General features: G+C 43.6%; 1 protein-coding gene across 8 annotated transcripts in view; it reads right to left on the bottom strand.

Moving 5' to 3' along the window:
* The window catches only part of OTUD7B (OTU deubiquitinase 7B), a 64,977-nt gene that overhangs the window by 5,628 nt on the left and 40,004 nt on the right, over positions 1-19,345 (bottom strand). For 7 of the 8 annotated variants that reach the window (XM_074389622.1, XM_039459877.2, XM_074389619.1 and 4 more), the window contains 9 exons: positions 17,224-17,412; positions 13,122-13,349; positions 11,535-11,636; positions 10,067-10,194; positions 6,031-6,143; positions 3,686-3,813; positions 3,226-3,375; positions 2,559-2,673; positions 1,296-1,380 (listed from right to left, as the gene is read on the bottom strand). In XM_074389622.1, the coding sequence (XP_074245723.1) occupies positions 1,296-1,380; positions 2,559-2,673; positions 3,226-3,375; positions 3,686-3,813; positions 6,031-6,143; positions 10,067-10,194; positions 11,535-11,636; positions 13,122-13,349; positions 17,224-17,412 (1,238 nt within the window). The remainder of the gene's footprint in view (positions 1-1,295; positions 1,381-2,558; positions 2,674-3,225; positions 3,376-3,685; positions 3,814-6,030; positions 6,144-10,066; positions 10,195-11,534; positions 11,637-13,121; positions 13,350-17,223; positions 17,413-19,345) is intronic. The other variant, XM_074389625.1, reaches the window with a different exon arrangement.

Here is a 19,345-nt window from a genome sequence, read left to right as displayed (position 1 = left end):
ACTCACTGAATTAGGAGCTCTTTAAGCTACTCTGTTTCCTAGTGCCCAAAACAGAGGTCTGTCTACAGAAGGCTTGGGACAAAATAATGATCATCTCAAGTTCAACAAACAGTCCAGAAAACCTTTCTTAAAGAATATGTTTTAGGTCGGGCACAATGGCTCATGCCTATAATCCCAGCACTTTCAGAGGCTGAGGCGGGCGGATCATGAGGTCAGGAGTTAGAGACCAGCCTCACCAACATGGTGAAACACCATCTCTACTAAAAATACAAAAATGAGCTGGGCGTGGTGGCAGGTGCCTGTAATCCCAGCTACTAGGGAGGCTGAGGCAGGAAAATTGCTTGAACCTGGGAGGCAGAAGTTGCAGTGAGCCAAGATCGTGCCATTGCACTCTAGCCTAGGCAAGCAAGACTCCATCTCAAAAATTAATAATAATAAAAAGAGTATGTTTTAGTATCAGATCACAGAGGCTCATTGGAGAGGAGATGTGGAAAACAGGAGACTAATGGTTTTTAAAAAGCAGGAAAGGGCCAGGCACAGTGGCTCACACCTGTAATCCTAGCACTTTGGGAGGCTGAGGCAGGTGGCTCACCTGAGGTCAGGAGTTCGAGACCAGCCTGGCCAACATGGTGAAACCCTGTCTCTACTAAAAATACAAAAATCAGCTGGGTATTGTGGCACACATCTGTAATCCCAGCTACTCATGAGGCTAAGGCAGGAGAATCGCTTGAACCCGGGAAGCAGAGGTTGCTATGAGCCAAGATTGTGCCACTGGACTTCAGCCTGAATGACAGAGCAAGACTCCCTCTCCAAAAAAAAAAAAAAAAAAGCAGGAAAGGCCAGGCACAGTGGCTCACACCTGTAATCCCAGCACTGTGGGAAGCCGAGGCAGGCAGATCACCTGAGGTCAGGCATTTGAGACCAGCCCGGCCAACATGGTGAAACCCCTCCTCTACTAAAAATACAAAAATTAGCCAGGTGTGGTGGCGCATGCCTGTAATCCCAGCTACTCAAGAGGCTGAGACAGGAGAATTGCATGAACCCAGGAGGCAGAGGTTGCAGTAAGCCGAGATCATGCCATTGCACTCCAGCCTGGGTGACAGAACAAGACTCCATCTCAAAAAAAAAAAAAAAGCAGGAAAAAGTGTCTTTGAAACTTATTTGACATCTTCTAGTTACTTCTAACCTTGAATTGTAAGCTACCACTCAGAACAGATTCAGAAGGAAATGGCCCCAAATCTGTTCTGTCACTGAAAATGAGGACACACCAGGGCAGATGTGGGTTAAGTCTTCACCTGTGCATCAGAGGACAGTGGGATCCACTTCACATTCATGTAGCTATGTAGCAGATGTAATTTGACCTCTAGAGACAGAATTACACTAAGAAAAAGAGAGAGAAAAAAAAGAAAAAATTACTTCGACCTTTTAAAAGCAAAGCAATGTGCTACAGTTGGGAGGAAGGGTGGGAGAGGGTCACATGGCTTGGGACTCAAGTAGGGCTGGGTTTGAACTATTTCTCCAGACCTTGAGCAAGTCACTTCCAACTCCCTGAAACTCAGTTGCAGCTGAGAATGGTATAGATCAGGCATCCCCAAACTTTTTACACAGGGTGCAACGATCTGTCCCTCAGATCGTTGGAGGGCTGCAACATACTGTGCTCCTCTCACTGACCACCAATGAAAGAGGTGCCCCTTCCTGAAGTGCGGCGGGGGGGCCGGCTAAATGGCCTCAGGGGGCCGCATGCGCCTGTAGTTTGGGGACGCCTGGTATAGATAGTATCTATCCCTTGGGCTTGTTGTAAAGATAAAATGGTGTTTGGAAAGAGCCCAGCACAGTGTCTGGAAAACGGGAAATACTAGGCAGCAGCCATTACACTGTTGTTGTTGTTGTTGTTGTTGTTGTTGTTGTTGTAAACATTATTTAGAAGGAGCTTTTGATATGTGAGAGCTTATTTTTAAAAAGCCATAAACTCTGGATTTGAAAATCAAACTGTCTTAGCTGTGACCTAGTGGCAGGAGCCCAGAGAAGGAACCGCTGGGTAAGTGTTAACGGAGGAGCTTTCGAATTCACACACTCTCCAGCAGGAAGCTGAGGCAGGAGGCAGAAGGAAGGCTTAACAAGCCACAGGGAGGCAGGCTGGGGGCTGGTCAGGGAGGGAACATATTTTTCTTACTATTAGTTTAAATTTCAGAGAGGCAAATACTCAAAGCAAACTATTTTGATCAACTCTCTCACTTGCGCTAAGACATGTGACTTGATTATCCTGATTTTCTAATCACTGTTTTAGGAACGTATCAGTGTAAGAATACTTTTCCTATTGTAAAAAAAGAACAAGTTCAGATTCCAGGATTCCCATCTCTTTCAGAGGCAGAAAAAGCAGCTGCATGATGAAAGAGTCCGGTGCCCAACCTGTCTTCCACCTCTCCATCTTTCTAAAGAAACTGGCCTTAGCTTGTAACTGTCTTGCCTGAGCTGAGAAAAAATCCCTGGCATATGGGATGCTGCATGTCGAAGAGATCCCAGCTACAAAGTAGATGAAAAGACTAGGCCTGGCTTACCTGGCCAATCGGACATTGTCACTGTCATCTTTGCCCCACTCCCAGCCCTTTCCAGGGTCCACAGCAAAGTGCAAGGGCAGCAGCTTATACTCTGAATCTGTAAGTGGGATCACAGCTGGGGAGGAAGAAACATATCATCAAGGAGTCTCCTTGAGGAGAGAGAAAGGCAACTGAACACAGACTTACTTCACTAAAATCATACTAAGGTCTTTAATTGTGGTCACTTCTCAATTCTTACATGTGAATTACCCTAGCATTAACACCAATTGGCTAGTTTTCCCCCTACCATGCGGCATACTCTTTAGGCCACAAATCTCCCTGAGTCCCCACCAGTCAGTCAAGTAACTCTCATGATGTTCTTTCCAGTTAATGTATATTCAGAGAATTCAGTCGTAATTTAAGACAAACAGAGCAAACCATCATTTAGAAGGTCCTACCACCTTAATCATAAGCCTTTACTCCAGAAGAGGGAATACAGGTCTTGCTTCTCTCCCAAACCTTCTTTTTTTTTTAATTTGAAAACTTGACATAACTTATAGCTTAATAAAACAGTATCAACACGAGCTGTCTGGGCTTGCACGTCACTGAATTCTTTCCTCCCACATAGATCTCATTCCATTTTTTCCAAGTGGAAATAATGCAGACCAAAAGACACGTCATTCAGCACCTTGCTCCTTGGTATTCTCCTTCTGCTCCATGGACACGAGTGCAGAAAAGTGGGCCTGATCATAGGCGAGCACCAGAGGGGAGCGGTGACACTGGCTGGCTGGGACCTCCAAGGGCAGATAGATTCCTCCGAAGGGAATAGGGGCAAAGGCTGCAGGAAACCATGCAGATTATTGTGAAGGCTGTGTTTCTGCCTAGTGGACAATCCTTCACCCCACTTTGCCAACCGAGTCCCTGCTTTTATTCCAACATGTTTAATAATTCTTTCCTAAGAACCCCTGTGAATTAATCCCAACTGCTTTACTCAGAACCTCTTGAGAATTTTGCACTATTCTAATTGATACCTTGCTTTTCCCCCAAGGGTCTATATATCCCATTTCCCCGCTTCCTTCCTATGCTTAGCCTAAGGCTTTGCAAAAGGGATTGATCAGGATGGAGTGAGGACTGACTGGCTGACTCACCTTCCCCTCCAGAGTCCCTCAGCATGGTGTCTGCTACGACGACTATGGGCCTTCTAAGCACATGAGCCAGGACAAAGACGTGAAACTCTTCAAGGCTCTCATAAACAGGCTCCTCGGAACTCTCCACCCTGGAATGGCGGGAGGGGAGAGAGTAGAAGGGGTGCGATAGAAGAGAGCAGAAACAGGAGACCCTGAAGACCCGTTCTGCAGAAAGGGAAAAGGAGAATTGTCCTTTCCTGGTTTTCCAGCCAGTCTTAAGGCTGCACTGATACAGCTGATTATTTTGTGCTACCATGGCTGTTTCTACTTCCGTCTCACAGATGGGGAAATCCAAGAAAAGAGATTTGAAGGCTCTGGGGTTAAAAGAGTATTAGGAATTTTGAGGTAATCCCTATCTCTTAATATTCCTCCTTTCAATAACCTCTCTCCATTTTCTTTATCCAGCAGCTCAATATACAACTGCATAACTTTATCCTACTTACTTTATGTACTACAACCACCCACACAGCACACTCATGTCTTACAAAAAAGGCCAAATACAATTCTTTTCCTATGTTCCCTCATTTAAAGAACAACCTCACCATCTACCCAGTAGCCTAATCAGAAATCTGTGAACGATTTCCTGTGCTTTATCTCCCACCGTCCAGTAATCACCTGGTTTGAGCAAGGCCATCTCCTATGTGTTTCCTCCCCGTCTCCCCTGGCCTATCTTCAGTCCACCACGCCGTTCACGTCCATGACCTCTTCCTGGATTACTACAACTGCCTCTTCTCTCACTCCCTTCCACTCATTATCTACTGGTGTCAGTGTGTCCACATATGGAGTGAGAAATTTGCTCCTGTCATTCACATACTCAATATTCAATGGCTTCCACCCCCTAAAGCAATTTTATTCAACACTGGATGCTTATTACAAATGAGGATTTCTGGGCCTTAGCTCCATCCAACTCAACTGGACTTTTCTGGGGTGGATATCCAGAAATCAGCATTTTAAATAATTCTCCCAGATTATTTGTATGTACAATAAAAGCTGGGTAGTTCAGAATTTTTAACTACTACGGAAAATTTCAAAATTGTAAACATGTTCGATACTAGAAATGATAACATACTCAACAGTTGTGTTCCCACCACCCGGCTTCAACCTTGTTTCACCTACACTCAGTCTATTTCCCTATCTCCCCGACTATGGGGCTCTTGCCAGACTATTTTGAAGCAAATCCTGGAGATTACATAATTTCATCCATTGTATTTCAGTTTCTATCTCTGAAAAAATAAAGGACTGCCTTTATAAACAACCATTATACCATTAATATCATACTTTAAAATGTTAACAATAATTAAACACACAGACATTATCCACATTTCCTTAACTGTCTTATAATCTCCATACATCCCAACTGGTTGATGTCTTTTTTGTTTTCTTTTAGAGACAGGGGTCTCTCTTTGTTGCCCAGGCTGGAGTGCAGGGGTGCCGTCACAACTCAGTGCAGCCTCGATCACCCCAGCTCAGGCAATCCTCCCATCTCAGCCTCCCAAGTAGCTGGGACTATAGGCACGCACCACCACGCCTGGCTAATTTTTTTTTTTCTTTGTAAAGATGAGGTCTCACTGGCCAGGCATGGCGGCTCACACCTGTAATCCAGCACTTTGGGAAGTCAAGGTGGGTGGATCACTTGAGGCCAGGAGTTCGAGACCAGCCTGGCCAAAATGGTGAAATCCCATCTCTACCAAAAATATAAAAATTAGCTGGGCGTGGTGACACACACCTGTAGTCCCAGCTGCTTGGGAGGCTGAAGCAGAAAATCGCTTGAATCCAGGAGGCAGAGATTGCAGTGAGCTGGGATCACACCACTGCACTCCAGCCCAGGCAACAGAGCGAGACTCTGTCTTTAAAAAAAAAAAAAAAAGAGAGAGAGAGAGAGAGAGAGTCTCACTATGTTACCAAGGCTGGATTCGAACTCCTGGGCTCAAGCAATCCTCCTGCCTCAGCCTCTCAAAGTGCTGAGATTACAGGCATGAAATACCGCACCCAGCCTGACATATCTTTTTAGTGCATTTAAACTTGTAAGTTCCTTGTCCCTTTTTATTTTCCTTGTAGTTTACTTACTGAAAATATTGGGTCATGTCCTGAAGTTTCCAAAATCTAGATGGGCTACTTTGTATTCCAGTCCAATAGTGAACTACCTGTAGTTCCTAAACATACCATGTTGTTACACACTTTTGTGCCCTTAGCATAGCTCCTCTCTTTCCTTCTAATATGTCTTAGCACAGAGCTCTCTAAACACTAGGCTGTGGAAGCCCAATGATGACTTAAGATTTCCTGCTCCCCCACTTAGCCCTACTTACCCACCACAGTTGGCTCCATTGGTACCGAGATGCATTCGGGGTTCACTGGAGGCAAGCTTGATGAGTTCATTCCACTCCTTCTGCCATTCATCCTCTGTGTATACCAGCCCTGACTGTGTGAAGACAGGCAGGAGACACTGAGCAACCAGAGGCTGGGTTTTAAGAGGCAATATCCATTCCACCTTATTCACTGTTACTCCACTGTCTAATCGCTTAGCACTTGGTCTACAAATTGTACTACCAAGTCCAATCTCTTCCCTCTTTCATAGTCAAGATCTATGAAAGAATAGTCCATGATCTTTTTCACACTTCTTTATCACCTATTCTGTTTTGATCTATTGCAATCTGTCCTCTGTTTCTGCCCTCCATCCTGCTTAACCACCTGCCACATACCATTTCACCTACCTGATTTTGGCAAAGAATTTGGCAAAACTGATTTTGGCAAAACCCTCTAATTGCCAGATTCAGTGATCCCTGGTTCTCATCTTCTTTAGCCTTCACATGGCTTATTTTTCTCTTTAAATTTTCTTTGCCTTTAGCTTCCATAAAACTACTTTTTATTTCTCTGAACTCCGTGTACCTCCAAAATACTAACGGTGTGTTAATGATTTTCACCTTGGTTCCCTCTGGATGATCTCTTCTACTGCCATAATCTCACCCACTACCATATATATGGCTCATGACTCCAAAATCTCCCTCTCCAGCCCAGACTTCTTTATTTCTTTTTTTAGTCGGAGTTGCCCAGGCTGGAGTGCAATGGCTTGCTGCAACCTTTGCCTAATCTCCGCTCACTGCAACTTACACCTCCTGAGTTTAAACAATTCTCCTGCCTCAGCCTCCCAAGTAGCTGGGATTACAGGCACCCATCACCACACCCAGCTAATTTTTGGTATATTTAGTAGAGACAGGGTTTCCCCATGTTGGCCAGGCTGGCCTCAAACACCTGACCTTATGATCTCCCTTCCTCAGCCTCCCAAAGTGCTGGGATTACAGGTGTGAGCCACCGCACCTGGCTGGCATTAACTGCTATAGAGACTTCTATCGTAACAGTCATACATGTTATGACCTGTTGCAATTATGTATTTACATGTCCATCTCCTCCTCTACTCTAGGACCATGTTTGATGCAGTACGTCCAGGGCCTATTTTGTGACTGAAATCAATAAATACGTGCTAAGTGAATCTACAATTTTTACCAAAGGAGAGCAGGCAGTGGTAAAGCAATTTTAAAATATATTGGCTTTAGGATGTATACAATGATATGGGAAGTAAGTTTACCATATTAATTTTATCTGGCTGACATTAGTAATAAAATGAGTCTACGCTGCTTAACTGCACACTGACAAGAGCAGAAGGAATCTCTGGAAACATGAGGGGCATTGGGAACAAATTTAATGGGAATTTTTTAAATGACACAGCTATTTTCCACTTGTAAAATGCTATCACAAATTTTACTTCAATTGAAAATAAAGAGAGTAACACCCAGGCTCTCTATGGAGTGCTGCAGTGACTCCGAGGGACACATCCAGAGGGATCCGGCTCCCTCTTCCGCGTTTCTGCTTCTTGTTTTAACGTACAAAGCCACTAGGTGGCGTACACTTCTAGCCTTAACATTTAAGAAACTATTACTGAGCCTCACAACCAATTTCAACACAAAACAAGGAAGCTCAGGAAATCAAAACTTAGTGTGGTTTTGGTATTGGGAAGCTAAAGGAAGCTTCCACAGTTGATCACCCCCATCCTCCCATCCCCACTCCCAAGGTGGGTATAATGCGATGAATGGTTTAAGCTAAGACAATTATGAAGGCCACATTTTCCTTTTTTTTCTTTTCTTTTCTTTTTTTTTTTTTGAGACGGAGTTTCGCTCTTGTTACCCAGGCTGGAGTGCAATGGCGCAATCTCGGCTCACCGCAACCTCCGCCTCCTGGGTTCAGGCAATTCTCCTGCCTCAGCCTCCTGAGTAGCTGGGATTACAGGCACGTGCCACCATGCCCAGCTGATTTTTTGTATTTTTAGTAGAGACGGGGTTTCACCATGTTGACCAGGATGGTCTCGATCTCTCGACCTCGTGATCCACCCACCTCGGCCTCCCAAAGTGCTGGGATTACAGGCTTGAGCCACCGCGCCCGGCCGGCCACATTTTCAATATGAACTTTCACTGTGCTGAGCAAAAGGAGTAAAAGGATTGCTCCATTCCTGGCCACTATTCTGTATGCATATTGGGGACTTTGAGACAGAAAGGCCAGCTGGCCAAGGATAGAACTTGGGTATTTCTGGGTCTCCTGGCTAAATACCATTATAATCTAACCCCATCTTTAGAAGAGTAACTAATTCCTTTAATAACTGGAACAGGGCACACCTACACTCTGGCTGTTGCTGTCATTTCTACTTAGCAGTCGGCATGCTCTGGTTTGGCCTTTTCCTGCCTCTGCCGTGGTTAAGGCTCCACTATGACGTGAACTCCACAGTGGAGAAGCCAAAGCTGACGACTGATGTGCTTTGGGTTCTCAATTCTAGGCTAGCTCTAGCTCAGGCAAAAGCCTTCCACGACACCCAGCCAAGCTTCTGGTGCTAACAAAGAATGTCACTTCTGTGGCCTTGCCCCTGTGGGTTGATTTCCCTTAGAAATCTTCTGGGGAAGGGAGGCGGAGGTTGCGGTGAGCCGAGATCGCGCCATTGCACTCCAGCCTGGGTAACAAGAGCGAAACTCCGTCTCAAAAAAAAAAAAAAAGAAATCTTCTGGGGAAGACTGGCTACTCAGGGACAGGATTCTGATCTTAATATCTCCTACTTTTAACAACTTGGCTTATTTGTTTTTGAGGAAGAAGCATAGTGTGTTCTACTGACATATTACATCTTCAGGACATAAAATTCTAAATAACTAAAACAAACAAAAAAATCTTCTATATTATTGTCAGTTATGACAGAGCAATAAAATGAGAAAAAAAGAAAGGTGGACCCAAAAGGAAAGCTTCTAAAGAGAGATGACCATATTCAATGCCAGCAAGATCCAGTCCTAACATGGCAAAAAAATAAATATACATGAAGAGCAGGAGATATAAACACAGTACACAGAATCAGAGGGAAAGGAAATAGGAAGCCTCACTGATTTTATGTAAAGGCATACTGTCATCATTGAAGGAAAGTAATCAGCAAACTTCTTCTGTAAAGGGCTAGATAGTCAATAAGCATAGGCTCTGCAGGCCACACGTTACTACTCCGCTGTTAGAGGAAGAAAGCAGTTACAGGTGTAAACATCCAAGAAATGCACAGGGCTGTGTTCTGATACAACTTTTTTTTTTTTTAAGATGGGGTTTCACCGTGATGGCCAGGCTGGTCTTGAACTCCTGACCTCGTGATCCACCCACCTCGGCCTCCCAAAGTGCTGGGATTACAGTACAGCCATAGTTTGCCCAACCACTGTTATGGAGAGGGCAAGTACAAACAATCCACTGTTACTGCCTTATGTAAAAGCAGCCTGAACATTTGTCAAACTCCTGAGAAGTACTGTTCAAACTCAGTGAAACAGGTATGTTTTTTGTGTGTGATTAGAATGCTGCCTCCTTAACGCTTTTTAAAATTTAAAATAAACTAAAACTGAGTATATAAAAAACCAATGGTATATATGTCCAAGAAGATTTTTAAGCATTCACATTCCTATAAGGGCTGGAAATACACGTCTTTAAAAATTGATCTAGCCTTATTACAAGCAAAAAAAAAAAAAAAATACAAAAATCCAATGGAATTGTCATTAACTCATTTTGCAAAATACTGCCACTAAAGTTGTAAAGCACCTATCGGGGAGAAGCACAATGCTAGATGCCTCTCTGTAGGTCTTTTGCCCATCACCAGTTCTCATGACCATACAAGAAGGCATTTACCCCATGGTGTTAACTGCATTTTCTCCAATTTTCAGGATCATAAGGGGAGTCACACTGACCTAAGCCCCTGGAAATATTTTCTGCTGGCAGGCACCAGGTGACTTTGGCAGCTAGGTAACTTTAGGAAACAAGATGTTCCCACCCAAGCTCTCCCACCTCTTTATTCTGCTGTGTCTGCTGCCACCTCCAGCGCCTTTTCAATGCTTCCTTCTCAGCTCCCTTCTCCATCAGTGCATATAAAGCTTTTCGCAACATCAAGTCCCGATCGTGGAAACCCCACATCCCTGTAGCAAGAAAACATAATGGTAAGATACATCAGCTTGATTCTGCTAATTATTTTATTTTTAGTAGAGACGGGGTTTCACCATGTTGGCCAGGCTGGTCTCCAACTCCTGGCCTCAAGTGACCCGCCCACCTCACCCTCCCAAAGTGTTGCGATTACAGGTGTGAACCATGGCACCCGGCTGCAAATAATATACTGAGTTGTAAATTGGTTGGAGTGCAGTGATCTCGGCTCACCACAACCTCCACGTCCCCTGGATTCAGTCGTTCTCCTGCCTCAGCCTCCCTAGTAAGTTGTATTACAGGTGCCCGCTACCATGCCCCACTAATTTTTTTACTTTTAGTAGAGACGGGGTTTCACCGTGTTGGCTAGGCTGGTCTCGAACTCCTAGCCTCAAGTTATCTGCCCACCTTGGCCTCCCATAGTGTTGGAATTACAGGTATGAGCCACTAGCCACTGCACCTAGTCCTTACTTTAAATTATTAAGCCTATTTACAGCACAGCACAGTGGCTCCTACCTGTAATCCCGGACACCTGAGAGGCTGAGGCAGGAGAATCACTTGAACCCAGGGGCAGAGGTCCAGCCTGGGCAACAGAGTGAGACTCTGTCTCAAAAACTAAATGGGCCGGGCACAGTGGCTCATGCCCATAATCCCAGCACTTTGGGAGGCCAAGACAGGTGGATCACAAGGTCAAGAGATCAAGACCATCCAGGCCAACATGGTGAAACTCTTCTCTACTATGAATACAAAATTAGCTGGGCGTGGTGGTGCACACCTGCAGTCCCTGCTACTCAGGAGGCTGAGGCAGGAGAATCCCTTGAACCTGAGAGGCAGAGGTTGCAGTGAGCCAAGAACCACCACTGCATTCCAGCCTGGTGACAGAGCGAGACTCTGACAGAGCGAAACTTAGTCTCTAAACATGTAAATAAATAAAGTAAGCGTGTGTCACAAAGGACTGCTAAAACCATATCTTTTTCATACACCAAAAGAATAAATATTAAGTAGAACTGAACACATACACACATCTAGCTATACGTTGCTGGGTTGCTCCCTACTCATTACTCCCTGGGTCAGCTCTCAGAGCTGGCCCAAGCCAATACCTGTGCTTCCTTCACTATCTAACTAGCAAAAGTACGGTTCACTCCCATTTCCTCTTGCACCAACATAAACACATAAACACACACACACACACACACACACACACGTAAGCACACACAGTCTTGATCTGAACTATCACTTCTGCCTAAGATCAAGATTGTCTGGATGGAGTCCTACACATGAGATTTGACTCAATTGCTTCCTTTCTGCAGGGGAATGGAGTACTGCTTTCAAGACTCACCAAGGGAGGCTGCATGCAAGAGGCAGTTCCCATCTCCAGTTGTTGCCAAAGGAAGCAGCCTCTGACAGGTGGGGTCCACACTCACCCACCAGTTCAAACGCCCTGTAGAAAGGAGATAGTGGAGAAAAAGGAGTAGATTATCCATGAAGCCCTTCCCACTGTATTTCTAAAACAGACTCCAAAGCAGCCTCCTCTAGGAGGCCTACCAAGAATAAAACCATCACTCGATTATTCTTCACATCTTCTTCACTTATATTTAGTCAGTCAGAAACTTGTGAGCACAATCGGTTAGATCAGTGAGTAGATCAATTTTGTCCCAAAGGGACACTGGCAATGACTGAAGATACGTTTGCATGTCACAACTGGTAGGGGAATCCTACTGGCATCCAATGGGTAGAGGCCAAGGATACTGCTAACCATGATATAATGCACAAGGCAGCCTGCAAAACAAAGAATTGTCTAGACCAAAATGTCAGTAGTGCCAAGGTTGAGAAACCCTGGGTTAAATGGCGAGGCCAAGGACTAAGTTGAAACTTGACTGCTTGGACCGGCTCTGATTCCTTCCCTCCACTCAGGAGACCAGTATATATTACAGCAACAAAGCTCAGCAAAAATCCATCATGAACAAAACAAAAACAACTCAAAGCATGTATTTAAAGTGTCTTATGAGTACCATCTGCACATATGACAGCATGTCAGCATGTGTGGGGTGTGACTTTAAAAAGCATAAGCAATAAGACAAAGTACATAAAATACCCAAGAAAACAAGTCGTAATTCCGTACAGTCATCCCACAGTTGCCAACCCATTATTTACATGAGGAGAATATTTTATGAGTGATGCGTAAGTATTCTTGAACTACTGTGGAGCCTAGTTTCTTGAACTACTTAAAGAAAAAGTGGCTTATAATCTCCCCAGCCGTGATAATTTACTAACTTTAAAAAAAATTACAAATTTCTGGTAACAACAAAGCTTTCTTATCAGAAAAGAAAAAAGAAAAAAAAATTACCCATAGATGTATGTGATTAGGTTACAAAACGAAAAATAAAAGCTTCCTTTCATGCCCCCATTAACTCCAGTCCTTCTCCCATGCAAGCATTTTAATGCCTGATAAGCTTTTCCAGAACTTCCAGCTGCCTCACCCTATGACAAGAATTAATTTTAGTAATAATTGAAGATAAACACTATTACAAAGGTAAATAAATTTGGGGGGACAGGTTCACTACTGTGCATCACCTACAGCATTAGCCTTTCTGTTCACAAGGGTGTTCCAGGGCCAGTTATAATTAGTTGTTTATTTTTTTCATGCATTGATTTCAAGTATTGATTCCTAGGCCTTTGCATTTGTGTATCTGGTTTCTCTTCCAACAAACAGGAAATTTCCAGAGTAAAGTATCTAATCTGTATCTTTTCTTTAACATCAGCACAAGTTCATCCCACTGACTCCTGACTTTGACTGCAATCAGATCATACACTGGATCTACTGAACCACAACTGGAAGCTACTGATCAAGCCCAGACCGTCCATATGGCTGCCTGTAGGTGGAGAGTAGAGCGGGAAAAGCATGGGAAAGGAAGCAATCACTGACCTGCCTGTTCCAAGGCAACCAGCATGGACTGCTCAATGAGATCTCTCTCTATGAAGCTGCGGAAGTCTTCATTATACACAGTAAGATCTGGAAGCTGGAAGGCACAGATGGGCATTTCCAGGGGGTGCTCATTGCTCCCCCCACCCCCACCATTGGAGGAGACATGGGACCGGGCCAGGGAAACAATGCTGGAGCTGGCGTGGGAGATGCCCCTAGACAGGCGTTTTTCTGCAATGAGAAATGGAGTCACCTTAGAACATACACAGCCCACTTGGAGAACTCTCCAGTTGATGTGCTGATAGTTACCTCTCAACAGGGTTTAGTCAGAGAAAAACTAAGTCTAACTGACTGGTGAATTTCACAACCCTTTTTGTGAAGCCAATTGTTTGGAGAAATATAGAAAATATTTTGCAGGCACTCACATTAGCACCAAATATCCATTTCTCTTTCTACTCTTGTCTGGAATTTGCCTCGTCTTCCCCTCCCTCTGACTCTGTCTTCCTCCACTTCCATTTCCCAATGTGATAGGGACCCATTCGTTTAGCAAGTTGGTCATTGTTTGGTGAGACGAGAAGGGAATAACGGAAGTGAAGTTTCACTGGAGTTAGTCAAATAATCCTTCTGGTAATTCTCAAGGTCCTGGAAAGCACTTGTCTATAGTGGAAATCTTTTTCCATTATAGAAAAGAAAATCCTTTGGGAGGCTGAGGTGGGCGGATAACCTGAGGTCAGGAGTTCGAGACCAGCCTGGCCAACATGTAAAACCCAGTGTCTACTAAAAATACAAAAATTAGCCGGTGTGGTGGTGCACCCCTGTAATCCCTTGGGAGGCTGAGGTGGGAGAATTGCTTAAACCTGAGAGGTGGAGGCTGCAGTGACCCGAGATTGTGCCACTGCACCCCAGCCTGGATAATAGAGAGAAACCCCCATCTCAAAATAAAATAAAATAAAATAAACAACATATCTTACACATTTGGGAACTTTCTTCCTGCATCAGTAACATTTACTTATATTGCTTACTAAAACTTTTCTCAATACTCATATTTATCAGAAATTTATAGGGACAGTCAGTTCTTAAACAGTCTATAGAGGAGAACAATAATGTAGACAGTATCCCATATCATTTAATTTGTTTCGAACACATGACACTTGTAATTCCCAAGCAGATATACCACTGTAACTATAATTTGTTCAATGTAGTATTACAGTTCATTTGCATGGCTTCAGTTATGTAATGATTTAATGATGATCCACAGGGGAAAATTTCTAAAGCATGTTGGGTAGCCTCTTAATACAGTACTTGCCAGAGATGATGCACAAAATAAACTGAGTTGTCTAAACTAATTTTATTTTTAAAATATTTTTTAGTTTTGTTTTTTGTTTTTCTTTTTGAGACAGAGCTTCACGCTTATTGCCCAGGCTGGAGTGCAGTGGCGCGATCTCAGCTCACTGCAACCTCTGCCTCCAGGGTTCAAGCAACTCTCCTGCCTCAGCCTCCTTAGTACCTGGGATTACAGGTGCCCACCACCACACCCAGCTAATTTTTTAATTTTTAGTAGAGATGGGGTTTCACTATGTTGGCCAGGCTGGTCTTGAACTCAGGTAATCCACCCGCCTCGGCCTCCCAAAGTGCTGGGATTACAGGTGTGAACCACTGTGCTGGCCTTGTTTTTGTTCTTTGAGATGGAGTCTGGCTCTGTCACTCAGGCTAGAGTGCAGTGCTGCAATCTTGACTCACTGCAACCTCCGTCTCCCAGGTTCAAGCAATTCTCCTGCCTCAGCCTCCTGAGTAGCCGGAAGAATTACAGGCACGTGCCAACATGCCCAGCAAATTTTTTTTGTATTTTTAGTAGAGACGGAGTTTCTCCATGTTGGCCATGCTGGTCTCAAGTGACCTGCCAGCCTTGGCCTCCCAAAGTGCTGCGATTACAGGTGTGAGCCACCATGCCCACCTTAAAAATATTTTTTAGGTATTCTGAAACTACCATGTAGGCTGGGCATGGTGGCTTACACCTGTAATCCCAAAACTTTGGAAAGCCAAGGTGGAGGGATCATATGAGCTCAGGAGTTCTAGATCAGCCTGGGCAACAGAGTGAGACCTCATTTCTATAAAGAATCAAAAATTTAGCTAGGCTAGGTGGTGCATGCCCATGGTCCCAGCTACTGGGAGCTGTGTTCCACCAGCCTCACTCCAGCCTTGGGACACAGAGCAAGACCCTGCCTTAAAAAAAGTACCACATGCCTATGATTTAAAAAATCAATATACTATCAAAAGGTATAAAATGATTTCACAAGGAAGTCTTCTTTTCATTCAAAATTCCTGATCCTTTCCCAAGAAGCAAACTTTTGTATCCTTCTAGAAATTTTTGTGCATATATAGCTTTCAAAATCTTTTTTTTTTTTTTTTTTTTTTTTGAGATGGAGTTTTGCTCTTGTTGCCCAGGCTGGAGTACAATGGCGCAATCTTGGCTCAACAAAACCTCTGCCTCCTGGGTTCAAGCAGTTCTCCTGGCTCCGCCTCCTGAGTAACTGGGATTACAGGCATGCACCACCACGGCCAGCTAATTTTGTATTTTTTGTAGAGATGGAGTTTCTCCATGTTGGTCAGGCTAGTCTCAAACTGCCGACCTCGGGTAATCCGCCCGCCTCAGCCTCCCAAAGTTCTGGGATTACAGGTGTAAGCCACTATGCCCGGCTAAAATCATCTTTTAAAACACAAATAAGAGTACACTGTATGCTACATACATTGCATTGTGTCTTACCTTTCAGAAAACTTTTGTTTTTTCATGTAGTGTCTTTGTCACCCAGGCTGGAGTGCAGTGGCGCCATCTCGGCTCACTGCAACCTCTGCCTCCTGGCTCAAGCAATTCTCCTGCCTCAGCCTCCCAAGTAGCTGGGATTACAGGTATGTACTTATTTTTCTAATTTTAGCAGAGACAGGGTTTCACCATGTTGGCAAGGCTGGTCTTGAACTCCTGACCTCAGATGATCCACCAGCCTTGACCTCCCAAAGTACTGGGATTACAGGCATGAGCCACCACACCCAGTCCCTTTCTGAATCGATTTTAGAAATTTTTCCAAAACAGTGCATCAAGTTCTACCTAATTCTTTCTAATGACTGCAGAGTATTACACAATATGGATGATTACAATTTACTTAACCACTCCTTTACTAATGGACATTAAATGTTTTCAGAGCCAGGCGTGGTAGCTCATACCTGTAACCCAGCACTTTAGGGGGCCAAGGCAGATGGATTGCCTTGAGAAAAAAAACAAAGTTTCAATATTTAATTACTGTAAAATAATGCTGCTGTGAATATCCTTATCTACTGCATTTATGTATCTTTTAAAATTTTTATTTATTTATTTATTTATTTATTTAGAGATGGAGTTTTGCTCTGTCATTGGGCTGGAGTGCAGTGGCACAATCTCAGCTCACTGCAACCTCTGCCTCCCAGGTTCAAGTGATTCTTCTGCCTCAGCCTCCTGAGTAGCTGGGATCACAGGACTGTACCACCATGCCCACCTAATGCTTCTATTTTTAATAGAGATGGGGTTTCACCATGTTGACCAGGCTGGTCTCAGACCTCAGGTAATCCGCCCACCCTGGTGTCCCAAAGTGCTGGGATTACAATAGTGAGCCACCACGCCTGGCCTATGTATTTCTTTATTTAAAGGATATATATGTGCACATACACATATATGATAAATTCCTAGATATGAAATTGCTGAGTCAAAGAGTGTGCATTTTAATTTTGATAAGATATTGGGCAATAATAACAAATTACCCCCCAAAGAGGTAGGAACTCTTTCAGTTCTACCTTTATGTGAACTTTACATCAACAAGCACACTGTTATCCTCCTTCCTCTATTTCCTTCACAGTATCTGAGGAAGGCTTTTATACAGAATGACACTAAAGATGCAGAGACACAGCGAGGGACTACGGCACCCGGGCAGACTGAGGCCACCTCAATCTGGGTTCAGCTGGGAGGAGGAGAGACAATGCAATCACCTGCAATGGATCACTAGACTTTATGACTCCATTTAACAGTCCGCTCCCTTCCTACTCCAGATACAGAAACATTCCCCAGTCACCCCAGTACCTTGAACGATGTCATCCTGCCGTTGGAGGATGGGTCGGGGAGGGCGAGTAGGCTCTCTGTCAGAAAACCCTTTTTCAGGGGTCCTGGAGCCACCACTTCCTTCACTGAAGGATGGAGGTAGGTTCCCAGCATGGACTTGACGTAGCTGTTCAAAATCACTGAGGGCAGCACTCACATCCCAATTCTTTCCTGTCAGGAGACAAAGCAAAAAGGGAACTGTGCATCCAGAGTATAGAGAAACTGGGGGGAGAGACACAAAGATCACACTAACTATCCCATCAAAACCAGCAAGCATATACGCATGCACATTTCAATCATTGTTCTTTTCCTTACCCTGTTTTAATTTTTTTTAACACTTCAATCTAATTATCTAATGCCTTTACTTACTTATTTGTTGTCTATTTCGTAAGTAAGCTCCACGAAGATAGAAACTTTGTCTCTCTGAACTAAAAGAGCCCTTAAAGATCTAGTAACCTAAAATTAAAACTTCCTTTTACAGATAAAGAAAACAAAACCCGGAGAAGTAAATTATTGCCCAAAGTCAGCTAATTCACACTAGACCCAGCAGGACTCAATCCCACGTCCCCTAATTCTGAGATCCAAAGAGGTTCTTAGCCTACATGTACTCTAGTGTATCCTAAACACTGAACCTGCATAGAAGATCATGGGCTTGTGCATTTTCTAGTCAAAGAGTTTACAGCTATCATCCACTTATCAAAGGAATCTGTATTTCCCCCAAATTTAAGAATCACCATTCTACTAAAGAAATGACCTTTGATGATAGATTTGTCATGATGGATTTTTCTGATGCTTTCTCCAGTTAAATTATTCAATAAATAAGCATTGTATAATTACTCACACCTCTTTCTTGTTCTATTCCACCTGCTACCACCTTAATTCAATTCCTGTCACCTACTGTCCTACCTCCAATCCATTCCAAAGAATCCCATGAGATTAATCTTTCTAAAGCACAGTTGTGATCATTTTAGTTCAATAATCAAGATTTTAATGGCCTGCCACTGCCTACAGAATAAAACTTCGTCTCTTTGGCCTGAAACTCAAGGCTTTCTATGTTCTGGCCTACTTTTCTGCCTCTTCGCTGTGCTTCGATTTCCTTATCTGTGAAAATGCAGGTGACAGTAACAGTGCTTACCTGACAGAGTCGTTACGAAGATTAAGTAAGTTGAAAGCACTTAGAATCGTGCTTGGTTTACTTAAAATTTTCCTTCTAAACCATTACTGATGATTTTCCTTCTAAATCATTACGTTAGCCAGTTGTTCTGACTCCCTTTGCTCACTCTGCTCCAGTCACCACTGACCTTGCTGTTCCTAGAACATGCTAAGTCCACTCCCACTCTAGGGCCTTTCCACTGACTATCCCCTCTACCTAGAAGGCTCTTTCCCCAGTATATCCACACAGACAGCTCCTCATCAGCTTTAGGGATTTACTTAAACATCACATTGTTAGTAAGGTCTACCCTGACTACCCAATTAAAAATCACAACCACTTCATCATTCCCTTTACTCTCTTCCATAGCACTTGACAGCTTATAATATGCTTTATATCATGTTTGTTGTTTACTGACTAACTCTCCTGCTAGAATATTTTGTTTATTTTGTTTTAGGCATCTAGAACAGTACCTGACACATAGTAGTCACTCAATAAATATTTGCTGAATTAATGGAGAACTCTTCTCCTGAATCAATGCATGAATGAGTGACATCTGCCTTGAGGATCAAATCTGTATTTCCAACTGTCTGCAAATCTCCTAAAAATCAGGTCCTCCTAACAATCCACAGGGCCAAATTGAATATCCATCAGTTTCTTTCCCAAAGCTTGCTGCTTCTCCTCTTCCTATTTCCTAAATCAGCAATGGCATCACAATCCCTCCAGGCCCTGAAACTTCAGTCATTTTCAGCTCCTCACGTTTCCTCAGATCGCACAATCTTCATGGTTGTTTGTACTCCTAAAACATCTCTCAAATCCATTTCCTATTATCCATTTTTATTGCCACTGCCCTACTTGAGGTCCTCATAATCTTTACTTAGTCTTTGGTCTTTTAGGAAGGAACTCTATCTGGTCTCTCTGCTTCTAATCTCTTTGCTCTACAATCAGTTAGCT

Source organism: Saimiri boliviensis, chromosome 19, assembly GCF_048565385.1.
Source record: "Saimiri boliviensis isolate mSaiBol1 chromosome 19, mSaiBol1.pri, whole genome shotgun sequence".
Taxonomy (NCBI): domain Eukaryota; kingdom Metazoa; phylum Chordata; class Mammalia; order Primates; family Cebidae; genus Saimiri; species Saimiri boliviensis.
This window is presented reverse-complemented; position numbering and strand designations above follow the sequence as displayed.